Below are 26,179 nucleotides of genomic sequence, written 5' to 3'. Positions count from 1 at the left end.
TAAAGTGGATGAACTGTTCAACCTCCTCGTGGGAGCATGAGGCAGCGCCAATACAGTCATCGATGTAGCGGAGGAAAAGGTGAGGGGTGGTGCCAGTGTAGCTGCGGAAGATGGACTGTTCCACATATCCAATGAAGAGGCAGGCATAGCTGGGGCCCATGCGGGTGCCCATGGCTACTCCTTTGGTTTGGAGGAAGTGGGAGGATTGGAAAGAGAAGTTGTTCAGGGTGAGGACCAGTACAGTCAGTCGAAGGAGGGTGTCGGTGGAAGGGTACTGGTTGGTACGGTGGGAAAGGAAGAAGCGGAGGGCTTTAAGTCCTTCGTGATGTGGGATGAGGTGTACAGGGACTGGATGTCCATGGTGAAGATAAAGCGTTGGGGACCAGGGAAGCGAAAATCATGGAGGAGGTGGAGGGCGTGGATGATGTCCCGAACGTAGGTGGGGAGTTCTTGGACTAAGGGGGACAGGACCGTGTCGAGGTATGCAGAGATTTGAATAAAGGGTCATTAAAGTTAAATCCAATTCTGTCCTCACTCATCATTCATCATAACATTTTTCGATATAGGGCCTTAGTGCTGACAGTAGAAATGGTAGGAGATTTTTCACTTCTTAACAAGAGATTTTGGAGGTCAAATGCCACACTTACTTGTTACTTGTAGATGAGACTCAGCTTGTCTCTGTCATAATCTAGTAAATAGTCCATAACCGGAGCCAGTAAGTCTCAGCAAAACCTTAATTCTCCCCTTTTCAACTAGTATTGCAACTCCTGCAAGTTTTATTGAAAGCTGGATGAGATATGCCAGAGGACATGGTGGAGGCTGGTACAATGCTCATTTAAAGAGCATCTTAATCTGTATATGAATAGGAAGGGAATAGAGGGATATGGGCCAAGTGCTGGCAACTGGGACTAGATTAGGTTAGGATATCTGGTCGGCATGACAAGTTGGACCGAAGGTTCTGTTTCTGTGCTGTACATCTCTATGGCTCTATGTTCAATGCAAACTTAAAGGTCAGTTGATAAACCAATGACCAGCCACTGTGTAGACAGCTTTCATTTACTAACCATGAACCATCACTCAATGTAGCTGTCATGGGATCACATGACTCACCTTTTCTGATCTGAGATGGCCCTAACAAGTTGAATGAGGAAAATGTGTAGGAAACCATTCCTTTCAAATAAATAAACGGATTCTACTTATCAAACAGTAATTGCCCCATTACTCCCTGTATTCAAACTGGTTTTATTGCAGGAATAACTGGATAAATCAGTGATCACAAAGACTTTTCAACACATCCCCAGGTTATAGTCCAACAGGTATATTTGGAAACACTAGCTTTTGAGACACTGCCTCTTCATCAGGTGGTTGTGAAATCTGATGAGGGAGCAGTGCTCTGAAAGCTAGTGCTTCCAAATAAACCTGTTGGACTATAACTTGGCGTTGTGTGAATTTTAACTTTGTCCACCCCAGTCCAACACCGGCAACTCCAAATCATATTTAAGACTTTATTATTCAAAAAGGAGGAGAAATCTGGCTCAGTAATGGAAGTGATGATTAGACAACAATCTCTCTGAACTGAAGAAAGACCAACGTAAAATGTCATATGTCATCAGTAGCCTGTGAGCAATCTCAGCTATTTGAGTTAGGACCTGTTGAAAAATGGGTGTCCAGTAGACAGTCCTATGAGCTTTAGGACACATATGAGACTGTTTATGGCTTTGTTGTGTAAAAAGGACCAAAGAAGCTTTTGCTGTAGGCAGAACAGTAGCATCCCTATGTTCTTACTGGGTGCATGCCTGTAATTTTTACTGTGTGGACTAGTTTGAGCTTTACCAGTGACAATGAATGGAATAACATTTCACAGCTGAGTAGAATAGAGTTTCACTGCAGGCTGGCTTAGTTATTGGGCTGTACTTTTGCCTGGGCTGGGTCTTGACACCAGAGTGGATTGCTTCCACACAACAACTGATCCTGCAAGAGCAGTAAATATTGCCACTGTTGTGCACAAACTATCAGGAAAAGGAAATGGAATCCCTAAGAATAAAAGAGAAGATTAGTTAGGGCAAGAAATACAATGTAAGTCAAACCCAGAACAAGTTGCCCACCCTAAGCTGGGCTAGTCTTTGTAAGCTGTTAGTAAAATTAGCTGAAGCCACTTTCTCGTACCAACTTCACAGAGGTCCCCTCCATAGCTGGGTAGGCACAAGCATTTGAAAGAGTCGATGCCATCGATACAGGTAGCTCCATTCAGACAAGGGCTCGAGTGGCACTCGTCAATGTCTGCAAGAAATCAAGTTCTGCCGTTAGGATTTCAAGCAGGGAATGATATGATAGGGTGGGGAATGAGAGAAAGGGGGATTCTCTCTGTGCTTATTCTGAAGGCATCCATTTGCTACTGTGTTTTGATTATATAGCTGTAGTTACCTACAAGAAACATGCTGAGCAATTGAAAACTAATGCCAGTAACTTGACAGAGGGAACCCTTGACTAGGCTGACTTTCACTTTCAGTTGTAATTCAATCTTTCCCTTGGTCTTCCTTTGCTTGATCTAACGGTTCCTCAAAATCTTTAATATCTTATCCTCAGTCTCCCTGTCATAACTACACACTTTCTTTTCCTATGTAGGCAGGCACAGACTTACCCGTGACCACCGTTGCCAATTGGTTAGAAATGGAAAGCCTTGCCCATGAGACCAACCATGAGCAAACAAGATTAGATTCCATCATGAATTAATTTTAACTCAGCTGGCTTGACCTAGTTTTTCGATTAAGAGAACATGAGGAATGCAGACACTGGAGCGTCTGAATCGAAAAGTGGAGCACTGGAAAAACACAGCAGGTCAGGCAGAAACCAAGGGCCAGGAAAGTCAACATTTCGGGCATAAACCTGAAACATTGACTCTCATGCTCCTCGGATGCTGCCTGACCTGCTGTGCTTTTCCAGCGCCACACTTTTCGACTCTAGTTTCCTGATTAGGTTACTTTCTGCTAATCTAACAACTAATTGCTCATATGATCATTAATTCTGTCAGCTTGGACAGAGATCAATTAGAGCAATTTGACCAAACTAGATTGTAAGCTGAAAACATTATATCTCTATTTCAAACTTATAATTCAATTTTTCAATTGATCAACATAAAAGATATGTCGGGGAATGGAATACATGGGGTGTGGGACAAAATGGCAGCTCTGAGAGAGCCAGCACAGATACAGTGGGCTAAGTAGCCTCCTATCTGGCTGTTTAATTCAGTACTAGGCAGGCAGCATCAGCATTTAACACTACTTTATTGGTTGTAGGTTTGACAGATATATAATCAAATTTCTTTGATGGGGCCTTAAAAATGTACCTTTCCATTACTTGCAGAGGAATATCTCGATAACAGTTTGGTGTTTTCATTCATCCGAATCAACTAGCACTCTATCTGAATGGGATTGCCAATGTACTGCCAATTAGTATCGTGAGCCAGGAGAGAAGGGAAATGTTCCGTCCATCAGTCTGAGCATGCTGGATCTTGTATAATATGGGATTAACGACGCAGCCTTAACATCAGGAATAAAGGCTTATAAGCATCTTTTGAATTTATTTTGTTCTTACTCTGTTAATGTTTTTGAATTTTGATAGTTTCTAATTAGTCAGAGGTATTAGTACACAGCCCTTGAGCAGATGTGATGAAGCCAGACCTCTTAGTCCAGGAGAAGGGACATTACCACTGCACAACATCAGTTTTTTAAATTTTAATATCAACAATGAATTGGATAAACTATTGGAGATCAGTTGCTGACCTTAGCAGCATTTCAGACTACACGAGTGACTGGATGATGAATCTTGGGCAAAAAAAACAATCCTAATCACTTTAATTGGTGACAGCGCAAATGAAACTTATGACGAATTATACTGCGTTGGCTAAATTTAGTTTAAGCAATGATCATTACCTGCAGTCTCATCCTTTCTGTTAACTCAGTTCTTTAGTCTACAGGTAGTTTCCTCACAATTAATGCAAATAATGAACAGAATTTTTTTAAACTTGTCTTTTTGAAAGGTCTAGCCTTTAAAATGAGAACTTGTAAATTTTGGTCTTTTTGAAGAACTCTGATATTAAATGCTGGCATTAACTACCCAAATCCATTGCGAAAAGGTATCAGAGATATGTGGCATGTGACCCATTCCCCACTCTTGCACAAATCAGACTGACGGGAATAAAAACAAAAAGTCAAATGCAATAGGATGAGGCAAAATGATGAAAGTAATCAGGATTAGTCAGATGAACGATGAACATGGATCCACTGCCATGTCTAACCTGGGAACTAACTAACTTTTGGATCTCGCTGTGTCTAAACTAACCAACATGCATCTCTTCAGTAGCACCATAACACATGATTCAAGATGGAGGCCAGCAGAAAAGCGTACGAGTGTTCCCCTTTCATTAGTATCTACTAAAAGCAGACTGTTATTGTTTTGCAAGAGAGTTTAGAAATAAAGAAAATTGAGCCAAGAGCATATTTAGCAATCAGAATGGCAAGTACATTGCCCAGTCTTTAAAGGTGATGGCACAGAGGGTGAAATGCAGCAGCTCACTTTAGCCTGTAGCATAGTACCAATTCAATTCACCAACACACTGAAGGCTTTGGAAAAATGCTATTGCAGCAGTTGGTTAGGCAATTGATTGTAACAAGTGAAACAGTTACATTTTAGTCATCATGAATATCACCACAGTGTATTCTTCTTCACAAACTGAACCAGGTGAAGAGTCAAATTGTTCTACCTGGAACACATCTGTAACAGGGCAGTTCTCTTCACCATATTACATTATGTTGGTGGCATCAATGAACACTATGTTATTGTACATAGTCACAGTCTGAACCTGTATTTTCATCTCAGTCAAAACCTTTGTGACTGTTCCTGTAAACAACTCTTGAGGTGCAAGACATTAGTCATAACAAAATGTAAGTAAATTCATTATAAAATAAGTGACCCAATTTTATCTGAAAACAATCAGGAAGAGGTTACAGCTCCAATTTCCAACCCAGATTCGAGAATGAATGTATTTGACCATGCTTTTCCAAGACTGACATGCGTTAATCTGCATAAAAACCTTCATGAAACAAAGGGTTCGACAAAAGAACATGAGACTTGCATTTAGACAGTATCATTTCAGACCACAGAATATCCCAAAGCCTATTACAGCCAATTAAGTACTTTTGTTGTGCAGATACAGGAGGAAACACAGCAGTCTGTTTGCACATTATTGTGTTGCTTGTGTGTGCCTCATCAAGATGGAAAATGATGGACAGTCTTTTTTTTGTTCCCTCCTTCTCTAAAACAGAGAATTATAGACTGGTTAGAGCACAGAGGAAGGCCATTCAGTCCATCGTGTCAAAATTGAAAATTGCCCGTCCTTTGCAGTCGAGAGTTCATGAATCAATCTTGTTTCTCTTTAGCACCTGTTGGATAACTCAAAGAAATTCCAAAATTATTTATGCTCCTGGTATCCATGCCCATGGTAAAGGTGAGTTGACATTAAGATCTTCAATGTTGATCATTCCATGAATATTTCTACTGATGGGTGAGTTAGCATATCAATTTGCAGCAGCAATTTTGCAAAATAATTTTAAGGCTGAAAGATTCACACTCAAATTCCACCAATCTCCCTGAACTTTAGGCGGATTTAACCAGAATGATGTAATTGAAACATTGTACAATGTAACGGCTACCAGTAAGCAGTGATACCACAAAAACTGGAATAATTCAGATTATTTCCGCTTTAGGATAAAATATCCTCAGTTTGATTGACTTCCTTATTGTATTTCATGACTGCAAACAACTTGCAAATACAACAGAATGAAATTGCTGATGTTAGATTTTTCAAACCAGGTTTTAATTTGTAGTTCAACCAGCAGAGAGTTAGCCACTTTACTGCATTTCCAACCTAATTGCAGGATGTACTTCCAACATTTCGGGCCTGTTGTGTGCAGCTATTCAACCTGTTCAAACAAGTCATGACACACTTTCATGTGGGATTTGAACTCTGGAGTCTAGAGTTTGAAACATAACACAATATCACAGGCCCCACAAATCTATTGGCAAATCCAGGTAGTCTCCTATTCATGATCGATCTCCTTGCAAAAATGTAATTCAGTTATAAAATTCAAACCAAGAATGGAACCTTTACAACCTGAGATCACTATGTTGGTGCTCTGCCAATCACTCTACCCAGTTCCTAATGACTCACGCCCATAACTTGGAAGTATTTTAATGAAGCTTTTAATTCTTCCTGGAAGAAACTGTGCTGATTGATTGTGGGACCAGTAACTAGAGAAACTTGGAAGGTAACCACCCCACCCACAATCCCTGCTCCACAATTTGCATCCAAAATTTAATTATTGGATAAATGGAATCCTGTAGAAGCCACAGGAACAAACAGTGATGTAGGGATTGATTATGAGGTTGTTGGTTGGAGTTGTCAACCTGGGCCAATCAGGAAAACCGTGGCTGACCAATAGAACCAGGAGGACCCTGTGACACATTGGTCTAACGGTATGATTTTCGCTTAGGGCCTTCCACAGTGTACAGATGTGAGAGGTTCCAGTGTTCGTATCCCAGATGAACCCTCATTTAGAAAGGGCTCTCTTGTGGTGCAGAGGTAGTGTCTCTACCCTTGGAGTAGATGCCTGGGTTCAAGTTTCACCTGCTTCAGGGATGTGTAATAACAATTCTGAACAGGTTGATAAGAAAAATAAGTATAACCAGGAGATTAGAATCTCCTCCGTTCAGAGAATTGACTCTGAGCTGGCTGACTACAGCCGTATAATGTGCACTTGTAAATAAAGGTGACGGGGTACCAGCCTCTGTGCTGTCATTTCAGTTATAAACATGTTTGCATATTCTTTCCTCACACCTTTAAAAAATAATGTATAACCAGGAGATTAGAATCTCCTCAGTTTGGGGACTGACTCCAAGCAGCTGGCTATAACCAGTGCACTATGCACAAGCAAATAAAATGTGACATGGTTTAAAAAAAAAAAGGAGAATCTCCTCAGTTGAGGACTGACTCTGAGCTGACTGGGTACAGCCAGTGTTACTGTGTGGAAATGTTCTCTTGATCCGAGACAATGCCTTCTTTTTGTTTGTTTTTTTGTGTTTTTGGAGGAAAGAAAATATATATATAACCAAGAGTTTAGAACTTCTTCTGTTGAGGGCTGACTCTGAGCTGGCTGGGGACACAGCCACTGTATTGTACACTAGTAAACAAAGGGTAGCTTGGTAATGGGATGCTGACCTCTGTGTTATTATTTCACAACCTTGATTAATCCTTTCTTTTCCAAGTAGAGATTCACTCTGTCTCTCAGAATTTTTCCAACAGTTTCCCAACCACTGAAGTTAGACTCATTTGGCTATAGTTCCCTGGTTTATTCCTACGCTGTTCTGGAATAATGGTACCATACTGGCTAAAATAAAAGTATAACCAGGAGATTAGAATTTCCTCAGTTCAGGTGGCTGACTCCGAGCTGGCTGGCCACAGGCTGTGTACTGTGCACAAGTAAACAAAGGGTGGCTTGGTGCTGCGATACTGGCCTCCATGTCGTTATTCCAACTGCCTGGTTCCATGTCTGGTTTAAGTTGCACTTTGCCCCTCTACCCAATATAAATACAGGGCAACCTCGATTAACCAAACAACACGGGTGGGGAGTATTTTGTTTGGGTAATTGAATGTTCGGATAACACAGTTTACCCAAGCATTGGGACATTGAGATCTTGTTTGGATAATCCGAAATTTGGATAATAGATGTTTGAATAACCGAGGTTGTTCTGTACACCCATGGCAGAATCTGGATATTAATTTGTGATGATGACACAGCTAAAGCAGAAATTTGAGCAAGCTTTTGATTGCTGTTGAACAATGACAGGCTCCAAAAAAGACCCTTTTGTTCATTATGTCTGTCCCACAGGGGAACCGTTGGTGTCTGATGTGACTGAATGCTTTCAGCATTGATGTAGGACGATGGTGTTCAATTAACTTAGGCCACAGATTTGCTGCAATTTATTTGAGATGCACCATCCTCAGTATTTTCCTGCACTCACTCCCTGCACCTTCATCAACTCATACAGAAGCTACACCTTAGACTCAATGAGCGTATACCGTAACCAACAATACTCTACTACAGTTGGTCAAGCAGAACCAGAATTTGCTATGTTGTGTGGCTGCTGATAGAATGTGTAGCCTAGTATGTGGTCAGTCAAGTTGTTTTTATCCAGTGATCCTTCTGGTATCTTCAGCAACCAATGAGAAGAGAGGGAGTGGGGCTGGGGGATAAAGAACAACACCAACTACTCACCAATGCTGTACCATTGATATTGTGATGTGAATGGGGCCTTTCTACAGAATCCCAGAGGCATAACACCTTTTGAATCCAGTTTCCGGATCTGAACAGGAGCTCTAAATGACAAATTAACTCATCCCTCACTCTTTACGTAATGTGAAGGTCATCATGTTAAGACATTTGTAATTATTTATTTATGACAATAGTGTCCCTTTAAATCTATCCCGATAGAAACCAATTGAATCACATTTGATGCATTCCTACACACATCAGTCAAAACTTTTCTTTTGGGAAGATAAACAGAAGTGCACAAATCCAAAAATATTATGGTCATGTTTATTTTATTGTCATTTTTATTTGCTGATGATCATTTTATTTCTGACTGTCTTAACACCCTCACTCTACATTTGCAACACAAAATGATGCCAAGAACTAAACCAAAAGTTGAGACATTATGATTAGGGTCTGCTCACTTGTGGCCATCTATGCACAGCTCAGAAAACAAATACAGCACCTCAAGTATTCTCTATTCCATCTACAGTTCCAGTGTTTGTTGATTTATGAGCTTTGTATTTTTGAAGAGAAACCAATGCTCTTCAATGATAATATTGTTTTCTCCGAGATAGTGGTGGCTGTTTCTCGTTTATAAAATAACAGAAGAGGGATGGGTCAGTATTTTTAAAGGCTGTCTTACAGTGTTTATGGACATTGTGAGGAGTGTGTCAGGAATATGCCAGTGACTGTGTGGGATCCCTAGGCGTGTGCTAGTATTTGACACCCGAGATTCCACAGGAATATGCCAAAATTTTCAAAGGAGAATCCATCTCTAGTGGGAGACACTATGGAATTTGGAACAACTGCCAAATGTTAAAGATCATGCAACAGATGGGAGTTCCTTGGTGTTGAATGATCATGGATGGTACTGCATCACCATCTTGTGGTTAAGAGAGGAACTGACAGTAATTTTCCAAACAAATTGAGGTCAGAATGTCCATCTATTTGTAAAATAAATATCAGGTTGGAGGTTTTTCCAGCTCCAGGGCGAATGTCAACTTCAACTGTTTCCTAAAAGTGATCTCTAAGTTCTTGCCACACTGCTCACTGTGTACAGGAGAAAATCCTGGGTCAACCCTGAATTTGCAGTTGACTCTCCCTGTCACATTGTCATGATTTAGTTATATTCTGAGTTTACCATTTTAACACTGTTTCTGTTGCATTTCTCTTAATACGATCACTTCCTTGTTGCTTCCTCTCAATGGTTAAAAATCTAGCTTTTTCTATGGGCCTAACGTGAGCAGCAAAACAACCTTTTCTCAGAATGAATAGTTTGGGTATGGAATGCATTGCCTGGAAATGAACCATCCAAGAGGGTGTTGGATGGTGCTTCAAGTAGAAACAGCATGAAGAACATGAGGAGTAAGCAGGAGATTAGTAGTAAATCAAAATGCTCAGAGAATCATTGCAGATCTGAATGGCCTCCTTCTGCACCGTAACAATTCCATGATTCTGGGTTTCTTCAAAGTTGGTCCTCTGAGATTAGGAATCGGAAGCTCCTCCAAGGTAGTGTATTGGTGACTGGAACCAGATCCTAATTGTGACCTACCCATGTTGTCGATGTGTGAAGCACACAGTATGAGCATTCTGCCTTGAAGCTGAAGCCAAACACTCAGGTGGTCCTTGTGCTTAGCTGCAATTTCAATACCGACCGTGATGCTGTATTTGGGCAAAACTCAAAGGTAGTGCTCACCCGATCATTGTAGTGTTACCTTTCACTGCATTGGAAAGGCTGTGAGCTGGCTACGTAACATAATAATTGACTCACATACCAATTTCACAATGTTGTCCTGCGAATCCAGGCGGGCATTCACAAACAAAGCTGCCTTCTCTCAGTACACATGTTCCCTTACCACAGAGGTTGTCTTGACATAGAACAGGTACAACTATGGAAAAACCAGGAAGATCACAGAGTGATGCAGTTACTTGATGTTTGACTCAGTTAAAGTGAGGCACTTAATGGACTGAGAATTAGTCCAATTTAAACATAACTGTGCCTACATCCTTTATTGAACATGGTTTAAACAGTCCTTCTACAGCAATCTACTGATGATGGCTAAATCAGCCTCTCGGCCCAAATTGGTAAGTTCAACGATTTCTGTAACCTTAAAAAAGAATCCTTTTAAACTCATGCAAATGTTTGAATTGTCATCATTACAAAGCATTTGAGCATTGCTCTGAAAACATAACTGGCATATACAACTTGCAGGGCTGGTTCTACAGTTCATTCCCTCAAAATATGCATTACACAGGATTACATCAAATAGATGGCACAGTAACAGACTGTTACTGACTGAACAGTAACATGGTGGAATTTATGCACTACTCAAGCGTTATTCCTCTTTTGTCATCAAAATCTATGACAGGCTTCTGCTCACTTCTCCCATGCATGCTTCCATTCTTCTGAAATGGATCTATATGATTTTCTTCAACTACTCCCAGTGGCAAAAAAATCCAAATTTGCATTACTTTAGGAAAAAGACATTCTTCCTGAGTTCCCTATTTGATTTCTTGATGATGTGGAGGTTCCAGTGTTGGACTGGGGTGGGACATTGCATCACTTTAATCTTTTACTATAAATTCTGTGTCCAGTGTTCCTGACCCACTAGTTACCTGATGAAGGAGCAGCGCTCTGAAAGCTTGCACTTCCAGATAAACCTGTTGGACTCTCAACTGGTGTTGTCTGATTCCTTATCACTGTTTTATACTGATAGATCCTCGATCACAAGCCAAACCATTCTCTTTGTATCCACTTGATCAAAACCTTTCTGTTGTGTGAGCATGTGATGTCAACCACTGCCAACAAATGGATGGCTGGACAGTTGCCAATGTCTTCCTTCTCTAACTAAGTCTACAGGGCCTAGTAGGTCTAAAGGGATAGAGGAAAACCACAAGGTGATCTAACAAGAAGGGGCTTCTGTCTTACAGAAGCTGTGTTTTACAGCATGATAGCAATCATGTGTAAGTTCCATTAGTATGAAAACAGTGTTAGTAAAACCTTTGGGAGATGTTGGATAACAGGTCTGTCCCCATCGAGATCCTAAGATATGCTGACTCTTAGGATATAGATGACATAGGTTGAGTGGAGCTCAATTTGGTCTTCAATACTGACCCTTTCAGAAACATTGCCTAATAAAATACTTCAACCACTTTAAAGTCTATTTGCCCTTTAGACTTTTCGCAACAGAAAAAATCCTGGCCTGTCATTTCTTTCCTGATTTCTGTACCCATGAATTTATCTTATCATTCTTTAAATCCATGTTACACCTTCTCTCATGCCTCTGTGTGCATTTTAGAATATGTCGGGCAGCACTGTGTATAGTACTCTCAGTAGTCTAACCAAGATTCAGGAATCGGGCCATTGACTGATTAGGTGCACAAAGACACAATACCTGTTACGTCACTGGGATAGACTTTGTCATCAAATGCAAACACTTATGTTAAATTTCTCTGCTGGCATTTTAGTGCCATTTTTCTAAAAAAAAGGGAAGATTACCAATAGAAGACCTTAGCACAAATGGTTTAGGTGTTCGCATTGGAGCCAGCTTGAAAATGTACACAAATGTCAATTGTCAAATGTCATCCACAAGCATCCACTCTCTCCACCACCAATGGTCAGTTGCAATAGTGTGTAACATTTACAACATGCCCTGCCGAAATTACATTAAGGCTCCTTAGTCAGCAACTTCCAAACTCTCAACTTCTACCACTTAGAAGGGCAAAGGCAGCAGATACATGGAGATAGTGAGGACTGCAGATACTGGAAAGTCAGAGTCAACAAGGTGTGGAGCTGGAAAAAGCATAGCAGGTCAAGCAGCATCAGAGGAGCGGTGGGTGGTGGGGTGTGTTAATGGTTCAGGTTGGGAGGGTCCTAACCTGAAACATCAACTCTCCTGTTCCTCTGATGTTTCGTCAGCTGCTGTGCTTTTTCCAGCAGATACATGGAACACCACCAGCAGCCAGGTCCCCTCCAAGCCAGTCTCCATCCTGATTTGGAAACATATCACCATTCCTTCAGTATCAGTGGGTCAATGTCCTGGAATTCCATCTCTGAGAGTCATAGAGTCACACAGCATGGAAACAGACTGCTCAGTCCAACAAGTCCACACCAACCATGTCCTCAAACTAAACTAGTCCCATTTGCCTGAGTTTAGCTCATATCCCTTCAAATCTTTCGTTTTCATGTACTTATTCAAATGTATTTTAAATATTGTAACTGTACCTGTATCTACCACTTCCTCTGGCAGTTCATTCCACACATGAATTACTCCCTGTGTAAAATGTTGTCCCTGTGTCCTTTTTTAAAATTTTGCCCTGTCACTTTAAAAATATGCCTCCTAGTTTTGAACTCTCTCACTCAAGGAAAAAGAGCCTTGGTATTCACTTTATCTATAACCCTCATGATTTTATAAACCTCTATAAGGTCACCCCTCAACCTCCTATGCACCAGTGATAGAAGTCACAGCCTATCCAGCCTCTCCTTATAGCTCAAAGTCTCCATTCCCAGCAACATCTTGAGGTAAATCTTTTCTGAACCTTCTCCACATTAATAATATCCTTCCTATAACAGGGCAACTAGACTGTACACATTGTGGCTCTACCTATCATGGGCTGCAGCTGTTCAAGAAGGCAGTTCACCACCACCTTCTCAAGGGCAACTAGGGATGGGCAATACATGCTGGTCCAACCAGCAATGTCCATATCCCATGAATGAATTTAAAAACAAAATGTTTAATTTCATTCTCAGGATGTTGACAACTCTGGCAAGATTTGTGGCCCATCCCTAATAGCCACGAGAAAGTGATGGAGCAATTGATTGGTTTGCTTGGCCACTTCAAGGCCAGTTGACTGAATTCACCAACTGGGCTGATATTTCTGACATCTACCAAAGGAACCATGACCATTAGTCCAATTGAATCATGGGAGAGGGTGCGCATCAGTCGCCTAGTGATGTGAAAACCCACCTGCGATTAAACTGGAGGTAAGGTTCAGCCCACAGGGGAAACAAACCTACATGGTCTGGGTTGTCAATGAGACTTAGAATCGGGACAAATGTCTGACAGCTATCCCTCAGCTGCTGATGGAGTGGGGTGGTAGCTCAGAGATTAGGTGCATGAACGCAGCTTACCTAGCACTTACTGCAGCTGGACCTCCTCCTCAGAAGAACCAAGCGCTTGCCCAATAGTTCACTGGCCAGGGAGCTGAACCTGCTCCAATTATTTGAAGTCCAGTCTGTAAGTTAGGCTCGGTAAGGATAGCAGGATAGCAGAACCAGCTGGATCTTTACCATCACTCTGATAACATTGCTTTTATTGATATTACAATTTATTTCCCTGAAACTGAATTAAAACGGTCAAATATGGCTGAATTTAATCTTTCACATCCTGGATATTTTGGTTAGTAACCTAATCATGACTCTTGTCCTGGTGAACATTGATTTTTTTCAAAAACAGATGAATAGACTTTTCTTGCTGGTGCTAGAGATGGGAAGGAAGAGATGTGTGGGGAAATGATCTTGGACACTGAGTTATCTTTGGCATTATAGGATTAGAGCTCATCACTGCCTGCAATGTAATGAATTAGGGAAACATTGAGATGCTTTTGAATGTTTTGAATATTTCCATATCCTTAAAGGTATTTCAGTGTTGATTATCATTCAGCTACCTATCCTCCTGTACTCCCTGTAAAATATAGTGCTGGAAGTATAGTTAATGTTCCAATGTTTGTCACAGCAGACCTGGGTAGGTTAAGAAAATCTTCTTTCCCTCGTAGTGTATGACATAGCATCCAATTTATATTGAGGGGATAGTCATAGAGGTCTACTACACAGAAAACGATCCTTCTGTCCATTGAGTCTGTGTCAGCCAAAAACAATCACTTAACTATTCTAGTCCAATTTTCCAGCATTTGGCCCATTACCTTGTGTGCCTTGGCATCACATGTGCATATTTAATAATTCCTAAACTTGTTGAGGGATTCTGTCTCTATCATCCTTGCAGGCAGCGAGTTCCAGATTCATCTCAGCATCTAGATGAAGACATTTTTCCTCACATTCCCTACTCAACCTCCTGGCCCTTACTTTAAATCCATGCTTCCTGGTCACTGATCCCTCCACCAAGGGGAAAGGTTTCTTCCTGTGTACCCTATCTATACCATCATCATTTCATCCATCTCAATCTTATCTCCCCTCAATTTCCTCTGCTTCAGTCTACATCACTTCTCTTTGTAACTAAAGTTCAACAGTTCAGGCAACATCTTGATAAATCTCCTCTGCGCCCTCTCCAGTGCTCATCCCTCTTCCAACATAAATTCCAGAATTGGAATCACAATGCACAATGTGATGAAGATCTTTCTCCCTGTTGTGAGGGACTAATAATCAATAGCTCCAAGCACCAGCATGTGTGAATTTTCCTTTCAGTTTCAAGTTTTCCATTCAGCCGCCTTAGTTGATAAATGCATATTTGAAGTGATTTTCTATCAAGGTCAGTTAATTTAAAAATTAGCTTAAAGCTTGCTTATAAGTTTGTTAAGAGCTTTTAATGAATTGCGCTTCTCATTTTCAAACGTTGGGCAGATTATCTGTGGCTTCAGGGCCAGCCAATCTAAAGGCAAGTGGGTACAGATTTGTGAACCAGCCCAGCTGCCTTAGGGCACCACCCTATTAGAGGAGGAGGGTGACAAAGGGGGAAGATGTGCTCAGTATAGGATGTGCTATGATGCTACATGGTTGACAAGTGCTTGAGCTATGAATGGGTTGGCATTAACTGTGGCAGGAGCAGAAGGGCAAGCTCCATATCAATGCTTATACCCAGGAAAATCAGAATGTTTTCTCATTGGAGATGAATTTCTGACCTCACAACAGATCAGGTTCAATCTTCTTACCCCTATGATGAAAATTCAGCATCTCATTCAGTAGATGCCTTACTTGGCCCAACTGGGAAAGCGTTCTTGTTAAATTCCAGTTCGTTAGTGTAAGAATCAGACAGGCTGCTACATGAATGACTGGACTCCCCTAGTCATGTAAACAAGTTAACCACCCTCAGCAATAAGGTACATTTCTCTCTCTCTTTTCAGGTTGATCTGTCTTCTGTCAGGATGAACAATAGGTTGAATGAAAATAACTGAGGTCATACACTGTGAGTAATTGTGGTCTCTCGTGTTTTCTGACCAGGAGACGGATAAAGGAACCATTTCTCCTCAGGGAGAAACAATTACAGTCTGACTGACCTGAAGATATATTTACTTACATTAGTCAGATCTTGCAGCCTTAAAAGCACAGCCTGTCTTAAACATATCTCCATTTCAGTGAGGAGTAGTATGTTAGATCGCATAACATTCTCGTCATTATAAAACAGCATTCCATCTGACTTACCGTGAACACCGCCAAGGGTGATCCGCTAGTAAATGAGAAAATACACAATTCCAGTGGTTTTTGGCTACAGTTTTCCATTATGCTGCTGGAACACCACTTAATACAGAATCTACTCCAAGTGAGGAAGATAATTTGAATCAAAACATTTAGTACCTTCTGCTATCACCGGCTCAGCCACAATTGTCACAACTTCTGGCGAGATTTGAGGTGGAACAGTTGAAAGTGTTATTGGAGTAGCAGGAGTAACCTTTAGCACCCCTACAGTCTCGGACCCAACTGACATTTCTGTGACGCTGGATGTCGCACTGTCTACGGACACTGAAGAAACCTTATCCCCTTCACCTCCAGCTTCATTTGGAATCTTTCTTTTCACCCAGGTTAGTTCAAGGTCTGTTGGACCAGTGCTCACTACCACATCAGGTAGTGAACCATCTCCAGAAATGTTAGGAATTAGAGGTAGAAGCATGACAGGAAGTTCACCACTGATGTCAGGAACAACAGATGGTTCTTTGCTAATTTGATGCACTCCTGAAAGATCTCCGCTAACTTCATCAACTCCTGAAGGTCCTCCAGTGACTTCTGGAACTCCCGATGGTTCTCCACTACCTTCAGGAATGCCAGAAGGTTCCTTACTTACGTCAATAATTCTGGAAGATGCAATAACAATTTGGGGAATTCCAGAAGGTTCCCCGCTACCATCAGGAACTCCAGAAGGTTGGCCACTAATGTCATATAGTTTGCCATTGGCATCCAAATCCCCACTTGAAACTGGAATCCCTGAAATTTGTTCTTCAATGGGTCCTTCCCCTGCTTCTACAAATATAGATGGAATTGTTGGATATTCTTTATCTTCTGGAGGGATTAGGATTACCTGTATTTCAGATGGTTCGCCACTGATCTCTGATGTTCCAGATGGTAATCCACTAATGTCTGGTATTCTGGAAGGTTCTCCACTAACAAAGGGTTCTCCAGAAGGTTCTCCACTAATGAGAGGTTCTCCAGAAGGTTCTCCACTAACAAAAGGTTCTCCAGAAGGTTCTCCACTAATGTCTGGTATTCCAGAAGGTTCTCCACTAACAAAGGGTTCTCCAGAAGGTTCTCCACTAACAAAGGGTTCTCCAGAAGGTTCTCCACTAACAAAAGGTACTCCAGAAGGTTCTCCACTAATGAGAGGTTCTCCAGAAGGTTCTCCACTAACAAAGGGTTCTCCAGAAGGTTCTCCACTAACAAAGGGTTCTCCGGAAGGTTCTCCACTGATGAAAGGTTCTCCGGAAGGTTCTCCACTAACAAAAGGTTCTCCAGAAGGTTCTCCACTAACAAAGGGTTCTCCAGAAGGTTCTCCACTAATGAGAGGTTCTCCAGAAGGTTCTCCACTAACAAAAGGTTCTCCAGATGGTTCTCCACTAATGAGAGGTTCTCCAGAAGGTTCTCCACTAATGAGAGGTTCTCCAGAAGATTCTCCACTAACAAAGGGTTCTCCAGAAGGTTCTCCACTAATGAGAGGTTCTCCGGAAGGTTCTCCACTGATAAAAGGTTCTCCAGAAGGTTCTCCACTAATGAGAGGTTCTCCAGAAGGTTCTCCACTAACAAAGGGTTCTCCGGAAGGTTCTCCACTAACAAGAGGTTCTCCGGAAGGTTCTCCACTGATAAAAGGTTCCCCAGAAGGGACTCCGGACGGTTCTCCACTTATCTCAATATCTGGTAGAGGCGTTACTTCAGTAAACTCTGAAAAAGATACAAACAACTGTTTGAAATCATGGAAAAAAATATAGTATTTACTGCATACATTCAAAAGGCGTTCCTAATGTAGTGACAATGTTATCTGGACAAGTAATCCAGGCTAGTATTTCTCGAGATATAGGTTCAAATTCCACCATAACAGACAGTATGATGTGAATTCATTAAAAAAAATTACAATAAAAGCTAGCCTAATTGTGACCAGCATCAATTGTTGTAAAAATGCATCTGTTTTACTAATATTCAATAGGGAAGGAAATTGCCATCCTTACCCAGCCTTGCCTACATGTTACTCCAGACCTGCAGCAATTTGGTTGAGTCTTAAATGCCTTCTGAGGAATTAGTGATGGGCGCTAAAAGCTGGCCTAGCCAATGATGCCCACATCTCATGAACAAATTTTGTTCAAAAAGACAATACCTGACACTCTTTCACTGGAAAATACTTTGAGGATTTTCACCTCAGGCATTGTGATTCCTTGCTCTTACTGCCTTTGACAAAGTTAAAAGTTACACAACACCAGGTTATAGTACAACAGGGTTATTTGGAAGCATTAGCTTTCGAGGTGCTGCCTCTTCATCAGGTGGTTGTGGAACATGACCATACAACTCGGAATTTATAGCAAAAGTTTACAGTATCATAGAGTTGTAATGATATATTAAACAACTTTATTCAAAAATCACACAACACCAAGTTATAGTTCTTAAACAAATTTAGATTAAGTCTTTCATCTTTTAGAATGGGATATGGTGGTTTAGGTTCTTTAATATGTAAATCCCAGAATTACATTCTAAAGGTGGCATCAGTACTCCTGGGAGCCAAAAGACTATGCCATGTTCTTCGCAGCCTGCAACACATTATCGATGAGGAAGAAAACCTTGCCAATACCTTCTGTACACCTCTACTTCTCATCTTTAAACAACCACCAAACCTTAAACAGATCATTGATCGCAGCAAACTGCCCAGCCTTCAGGACAACATTGACCACAACACCGTACAACCCTATCACGACAGTTACTGCAAGATGTGTCAAAGTGTCGACATGGATACCACCATTACATGCGGGGATACCTCCCACCATATATATGGCAGGTACTCATGTCACTCGCAAACGTTGTCTATCTCATAACCTGCAGGCAGGGTTGCCCTGAGGCTTGATACATTGGCGAGACTGAACAAACGCTATGGCAAGGGGTGAATGGATTCCACGCAATGATCACTAGGCAGGACTGTTCCCTCCCAGTCAGAGAACACTTCAGCGGTCTGGGATATTCGGCCTCGGATCTCTGGGTGACCATCCTCCAAGATGGATTTCGGGACAAGCAACAACACAAAGTGACTAAGCAGAGGCTGATAGCCAAGTTGGATACCCATGGGGAAGGCCTCAAGCGGGACCTTGGGTTCATTTCACACTACAGGTGACCCGCATTGCAGTACACACACACACTTTTACTTTCTCGCACACTCATGCTGACCTCTCTCATACACAGGCTGTCTCTCATACGCGCACACATGCACCCCCTGCACTCACCCCCACGCACACACCCTCTCATATGCTTATACCCCATCACACTCATGCATCTACTTGACCAAGCTTACACACACACAGTCTCTCCTGCACGCGCACACATATAAGTTTATGGGTAAATTTGTATTTACAGAATTACATTTTATTTTGCTCAAAAACTGCATGAATCCATGCAAGATTCTGTAAGCCCCACTTCAGGAATAAAATTGACTCAACATGGTACAGACTTTACATTCACACATTTAATGCATTGTCTGAGCTGAGACGACACCTATTATTAAATAAGCTGACGCTACCTTGAGAATGTAATTCTGGGATTTACATATTAAAGAACCTAAATCACATTATCCCATTTTAAAAGATGAAAGACTTAATCTAAATTTGTTTAAGAACTATAACCTGGTGTTGTGTGATTTTTTAACTGAAGTAGTTTAATATATCTTTGCAACTCGATGGCACTGTAACGCTTTTGTTATGAATTCTGTGTCGTATGGTCATGTTCCACAACCACCTGATGAAGGAGCAGCGCTCGGAAAGCTAGTGTTTCCAAATAAACCTGTTGGACTATAACCTGGTGTTGTGTGATTTTTAACTTTGTCCACCCCAGTCCAACACTGACACCTCCAAATCACCTTCCTGAAGAAGGGCCTATGCCCGAAACGTCGATTCTCCTGTTCCCTGGATGCTGCCTGACCTGCTGCGCTTTTCCAACAACACATTTTCACCTCCAAATCACGCCTTTGAGAAGATTACTTTTGTTTTAAGATAGAAAATATGATGCATGCAGCCCACTTTTCCTGGCCATGTACTTCAACTTTGCTCTCTTCAAGAATATTCTGGTCCAATCATTTGTTCAAGAAAATGTGGAATCAAGTATATTTAATTGTTCAGGATCATCAAACCAAAAATATGCCAATGAGTGGACATTTGCAACACACAACTTAGGGTAGGAGTTCAGAAAATTGTGAAATTCCCTCCCAAAAGCTGAAATTGGCCTTATTAACTAGAGAGTCCAGATCCATAGAATCTCTACAGTGTGGAAGTACCTGTTCAGTCTGTATCACCCCTCCAAACAGCATCCTACCCAGATTCACCCCATCTCTGTAACTGTGCATTTCAAACACGGGGCAGTTTTAGCACGGCCAATCCATCTAACTTGCACAACCTTGGAGTGTGGGAGGAAACCAGAGGAAACCCACACAGACACAGGGAGAATGTGCAAACTCCACACTGTCACTTGAGGTGGGAATTGAAGCTGCTAACCGCTGAGCCACCATACTGCCCATGTTGGACCCCTTTATTATTTTTTCTTGAAGTCAATTGGAGGTATTCCTTGACTGGAGGTTTGGGTACAGTTATAATCACTTATTACAGGAAGGACATAAGTGAGAGTTCAGAGGAGATTTAGAGGAACACTGCCAGGGTTTCAAAGCTGCAGACTGGAGGAGAAATCAAACAGGCTATGATTGTACAGTATTCCTGAGAACAGAGGATGCTGAGGGTTGACCTATTGAGGTGTATAAAATAACAAGGGTATAAGGATAGAATGGACAGGGAAGACCTGCTTTCTCTGTGTCATTCCCAGGAGACACAGATTTAAAATGATTGGTAGATGGAACAGAGGGGACATGAGGGAGATCTTTCACATTTAGAGGGCAGAGGGGTGTGTGGAATTCACTGCCCAGTTTGGTGGTTAAGTTGGAAACCCTCAACTCTTTTCAAAGGAACCTGGATCTGCAGCTGCAGTGCTGGAACCTACCAGGCCACAGAGTGGATGCTGGAGAGTGAGATTAGAAGGGTAGGATAGTTTGTTCAGCTGGTGCAATCATGATGGACTGAATGGTCTATTTATGTGCTGTAACCTTTCTGTGGTTCTATGAAGGCACTCCATAGAGTGAACAGTTTATTAATTGGGTTGATGCTAAAGTCTAAGGCCAATTTCACCACTAATCCTACTCCTCTTGTCACTGTGTAAACTCAATAATGAACAACTGTCCTCCAGACAAGAGAACAAATAGCTTGCCGCCAGCATTATTAGTGTAGTACAAACCAACTCCTTCAACATTGAAGGGTTTGTGAGAAATCTAGTGAAGACTTCTCAATGAGGCAAGGTTAGATTCCATTAATATAGAGCATGAATTGTGTGGTTGTAATACTCCTCCAATAGTATCTTCTTGTTCCCAAATTATTAACTGCAGTACTCACCAGGCTCTGCTGTGGGTGTAACTGTTTCAAGGAATTTCTCAGCCTCTTCAGTTGTGAGATACGTATCTGTGATGGCTTCAGTGGTAGGCTCAGACATCAGGGATATTGTAGCCCATTCAGTTGGCAATACTGCCACCTTTGGCACCACTTGGGTCACTATAGTCTCCTCAGTCAAACCAAATGTTATAGTGGGCTGCCCTGTAGTGTCCACAACAAAGGTCTCAGTCCTGCCTTCTTCAGCTTCTTCTGGTCTCACTGTTGTTTCTACCTTAACTTCAGGAGTTTCTGAAACCCTGTCCAGTAGGATCACAGGTACGGTCAGTTTCTCAATCTTTGGCTCTTCAGTAACCACAGGAACAATCGCCTCTAAAAGGAAAAGGGGAAGAAAGAAAAAGATAGTGAGCACCAAGAATCCAAACTGCATTTAATGGTAACGTTAAAAGTACCCCTTGGGATTTGTCAATGAGTGTCACATCCCTAGGACTTTGCATTAAGACATTAGAGGTTATAGTGGAGAAGTTACATGGGTTTTTTCTAAATGTACACTGCAATTTCAGTGGTGTCTCTGGAAATGGATATCAATGACTGCTGAAACCATTCTTCCACCAAAGTTAAGATCGGGGGAAAAATGGAAATTTCTAGAACATTTATTTAAAATTGGTATATATGACAAAATCTCCCCCATGTACAACATAGTCTCAGCTCAACTGAGGAGCAAGTACACCCTTCAGTTAGTTACTTTGATCTTAGCATTTCCAACTTGTATTGCAGCATTGGAATATATTGATCAGACATTGTTTAGTTCCTGTAGGAACAGTCTTTTATGGTAGAAATTAACCTTTGGGATATGACTTCTTTGGAATTCCAGGTTGTCTTACGTTTTTAAGGTGAGAGGAGAAAAATATAAGAAAGACAAGAGGGACAATTCTTTTACACAGAGAGTGGTTTGTGTGTGGAATGAACTTCTAGAGCAAGTGGTGGATGCAGGCACAGTTACAACATTTAAAAAACATTTTGATAATTACATGAATAAAAAATGTTTGGAGGGATATAAGTACAGGCAAGTGGGACTAGTTTATTTTGGGATTATGATTAGCATAGACTAGTTGGACTGAAGGGTCTGTTTCTGCTTTGTATAACTCGATAGTTCTATAACTCGAGATATTCATTCAGTTTCTCTCTCGACAGATGCTGCCTGACCTGCTGAGTTTCTCCAACAATTTCTGTTTTTGTTTTAAAATACCAGCGACATGCAGATTTCCAACATCTGCAGTTTTTTGCTTTTAGTCAAAATTTTAAATGTTAATCATTATTGTGTGGGGAAGCTGGAAGAGAGAAGATGTGGCACAGGAGAGGGTCCTGTTATTCTGTAGACCATAATTACAATGCTGTTGTCTTCACTCCCCGGCATACCATTGTTCTAGTTTTCCAGTTTCCATGGGAACCATGCTTAATGATTCTTTGGGATTGATTTTTGTTTGTCTTTGGAGGCGGGGATATATGGAATGATGGGGCTGGGTGTGGGAGTACATTATAAGTAACCCACATGGATGCTGTGCCAATCCTCTGAAATCTCTGGATGCACTGCTTTCCAATCAAGAATGGTGGCTTGTAGGTGAAAGAGCCAATAATGCTCTTGTCCTCAATTAATGCCCTGATAAACTTCCCACAGAAGAGCTTAACAACAGGCTGAGAGGGTCACGAGACTGGGAAAAGAGATTTTTTTGTTATTCTTTTGCGAGAAGTAATTATTACCCATTGCTAATTCCCTAAAGGGAAGTTAAAAGTCAACCATGATGCTGTGGGTCTGAAGTCACATGCCGGCCAGACCAGGTAAGTCTGGCAGATTTCCTTTCTTAAAAGGAAACTACGAACAGCAGCAGTTATATGGTTGCCTTTCATTATTCCAGATATTTATTAAATTCAAAGTTCATTATCTGCCATGATAGATTTTGAACCCATATCTCTAGAACAATAGCCTGATGATCCGGATTACGAAGCCACTGGTGTTACAGCTACGTCAGCACCTCCCCTTTGGCTTGGGTTTGATACATGTTCAGCTCTCGGGAGCAATGTGAGGAGCTGTTACATGTTGGGGGTAGCCAATGAAAAATAAGGTGATTCAAAGATAGAACGTCAAGAATCTTCCAACTGGTCATTTGGGCATTTGTTTTCTTGTCTCTTGCTTGCTCTATTCTGCAAGCCTTATCCTGGCTGTTTTCTGCCTTGGAGCAACACATCCAGGAAACTGTACCTGCCTTCATGCCTTACCCAATGTCACTCATTGGGCATTAAGTTCATTAAGTGCAGAGTCCAGAATCAGAAATCATCCAGATGTTGAGTTCCTGAACTGGGATTAAAAATCATATTCTCTGAAATTGTACTACCACTTCCCATCTGAAAGCAACTTTATTTTATGCAATGATGTCTAGTAGACAATGGGTGCATACCATTGAATGAATCTTGTGATGGAGCATGCAAGATAGCAGACAGAGGACAGTTCTGAGGAAGGTTCACCTCACCCAAAAACATTAACTCTGATTTCTCTTCACAGAGGCCACCAGACCTGCTGGGTTTTTCCTGCAATTTCTGTTTTTGTTTCTGAAAGGACAAGTTTAGTTAATTCAAAGGGAAGCCTACTGGTGTTATCACTATTAATCCAAAACCTCAGCTAATGTTCTGGTGGACTTGAATTTAAATCCCCCTCCCCATGGCAGATGGTGGAATTTGAATTCAATAAAAGAAAAATCTGGAACAAAGGATCCAATGATGACCATGTAACAGTTACAGACTTTTGGAAAAATCCATTTAGATCACTAGATAGTGTCCGTCAGAGAAGAAAATCTGCCATCTTCACCTGGTCTGGCCTACATGGCTCCAGACTGAAAGCAATATTAACACTATGAAAGCAATATGGTTGACTCTCAACTGCCCTCTGAAATGGTCTAGCAAGCCACTCAGTTCAAGGGCAGCTGAGGATGGGCAATGAATGTTGACCACCCAGCACCGCCCACATCTCATTAGTGAATAATAAAGAAACAATTAGTTCAGAGAGGATACAGGATGTACAAACTCATTCCGTTTCTGTCACCCATTCCCTCACTTGCTGGCCCTGTTCTGTATGAGGGAAATCTCAAAACGAATAGAAAAAAAAATTCTTACCTCTAAAGCAATAAACATCATAGCGTGATTCAGGATCAGGGTACCCAGTTTGATCCACGTTCATGTACACTGTTCTCACTCCAGCTCGTCCACTGCCACAGGATGGTCTGGGACTTTGGATAGGGTATCTAACACTGCCATCTGATAACCAGCCTGCTCGACACTTGTCCATACCCTGCTTCCAGGCTGCATACAATTGGCCAGTAGTGGCTATCTTAGCATTGTGACTTAGGCAATAATCAACTGCCTCATCATAGGTAAACTTGTCGGCCACAGTTGCGTGGAATACCTTCCCTGTAATATAGAAAAGAAACAAAATGAACAAAACTTGATAATGTTATGTACTATGGGACATGTTTCCTCGTTTTTGAAAATTGTAACATACTAATGAACAGTAGGCGTAAGGAATTCAGGAGCACTTTTCAATGTTTATTAGCTATGGAAAATTACAGTTTTATCTGTGTTTTTCCCCAATATCATTAACCCTAATTCTTGACCAACTTTTTAATAACTTCTTTCATTTATACCTTCATACGCAATTCTTCACATTTTGGAACTTCAACAAATTTTGGCATCTTTGCTCAATTATTGTTAACTGACCCTGTCATACATTTCTAGTCACCCAGTTGCTGGTTTTAGGTCAACCACTGCAGAAGTACTTGACATTCCAAAACAAGTTTACAATTAACAGTGTCTAAAGGTGCAGGAAACATAACTTTGCCTTGTGTGTGAAGAAGGAAAGCAGCTATTTAAGATACAATGATGCTTCCTGCCAGTTTCTCATCACTAGCCTCTACCCCACCATCTCTATTACAACCTTCATTATCTCCAGTTAGTGACAAAAGCGCTAGCATTAGCAATGTCCCTGTACTACATCCTTTAAATTCTAAATCTGCAATCCTACAATAGTCTTCTTCTTCATTGAGAGTTGAAATCAAGACTTATTGATAGCCTTCTACTCAAACTTATCCTCCACAGACCTTAAAAGGTGAAACACTATCTCCTCATCTTCCTTAGCTCTTACAATCTGTAGCTTTTTTCTCAAACTTAATCCTGGTGTCATTGGATCTTTATTTGAAACGTCTTAATTTTTTTTCCTACTTTTGAGATTTCCTGCACTATCACTCTTCATTTTACTTCCGAGCGTGCAAAGACATGGAAACCAAAGACTTGAAAGGAAACTTCCTACTTGTCCAATCACAGCTGTCCCCCCTCAAAGAACATTGACAATTGCCTTGATAATTAGACACTTCCCAGATCCCTAGCCTGACTACCAAACCAACTCACAACCTGTTCCCTACACCCCCAAACACCACTGTCCAGGAATTTGAAGTGTGGCATTTTTGAAGGATGTGTTCATGGCGCCATGATTTCTCTTGACTCTGCGGCCTGTAAAAGTGAACAAAGTTTAACTCAAAGGTGGAGAGAGTGAGTTAGAGAGATAAATAATGATGTATGGCAAGCAATTTATATATATATTAATATTATTTAGTTTTGAGTTTGGATTTCTGAATTTGAACTAATGGAATGAGAGTTTTCTATGTGCTGAAGGGGTTTAATGATTAACATATAAATATTTTTGCAGTCTGGGTGATATCTTTTAAAAGAACTGTCAAAATGATAGTTTCAAAGGTTGGTGGGAATTTATGAGTGAATAAAATAAACCGTGTCTTGCATAAAGCTTTCAGATAGACATTTCTGGATTTGGGTTTTTGGGCTAAAAGGAAATACCCATGGTTTGAAAAAAATGTCTATTTTCAGATACCATTTGGGCAGTTTTTTATGGTCCTGGTTGAACCTGAAGC

At 41.2% G+C, this 26,179-nt stretch overlaps 1 protein-coding gene across 3 annotated transcripts in view; it reads right to left on the bottom strand.

Moving 5' to 3' along the window:
* Window positions 1-26,179, bottom strand: part of LOC122540929 (aggrecan core protein-like) — a 104,889-nt gene that overhangs the window by 17,689 nt on the left and 61,021 nt on the right. Inside the window, exons 10-14 of one of the 3 annotated variants that reach the window (XM_043677240.1) lie at window positions 24,375-24,668; window positions 21,213-21,578; window positions 15,898-17,469; window positions 10,145-10,258; window positions 2,167-2,280 (exon numbers count right to left, since the gene is read on the bottom strand). In XM_043677240.1, the coding sequence (XP_043533175.1) occupies window positions 2,167-2,280; window positions 10,145-10,258; window positions 15,898-17,469; window positions 21,213-21,578; window positions 24,375-24,668 (2,460 nt within the window). The remainder of the gene's footprint in view (window positions 1-2,166; window positions 2,281-10,144; window positions 10,259-15,897; window positions 17,470-21,212; window positions 21,579-24,374; window positions 24,669-26,179) is intronic. The other 2 variants (XM_043677241.1, XM_043677242.1) reach the window with 2 other exon arrangements.

The sequence above is a fragment of the Chiloscyllium plagiosum genome, chromosome 36 (genome assembly GCF_004010195.1).
Source record: "Chiloscyllium plagiosum isolate BGI_BamShark_2017 chromosome 36, ASM401019v2, whole genome shotgun sequence".
NCBI lineage: Eukaryota > Metazoa > Chordata > Chondrichthyes > Orectolobiformes > Hemiscylliidae > Chiloscyllium > Chiloscyllium plagiosum.
This window is presented reverse-complemented; position numbering and strand designations above follow the sequence as displayed.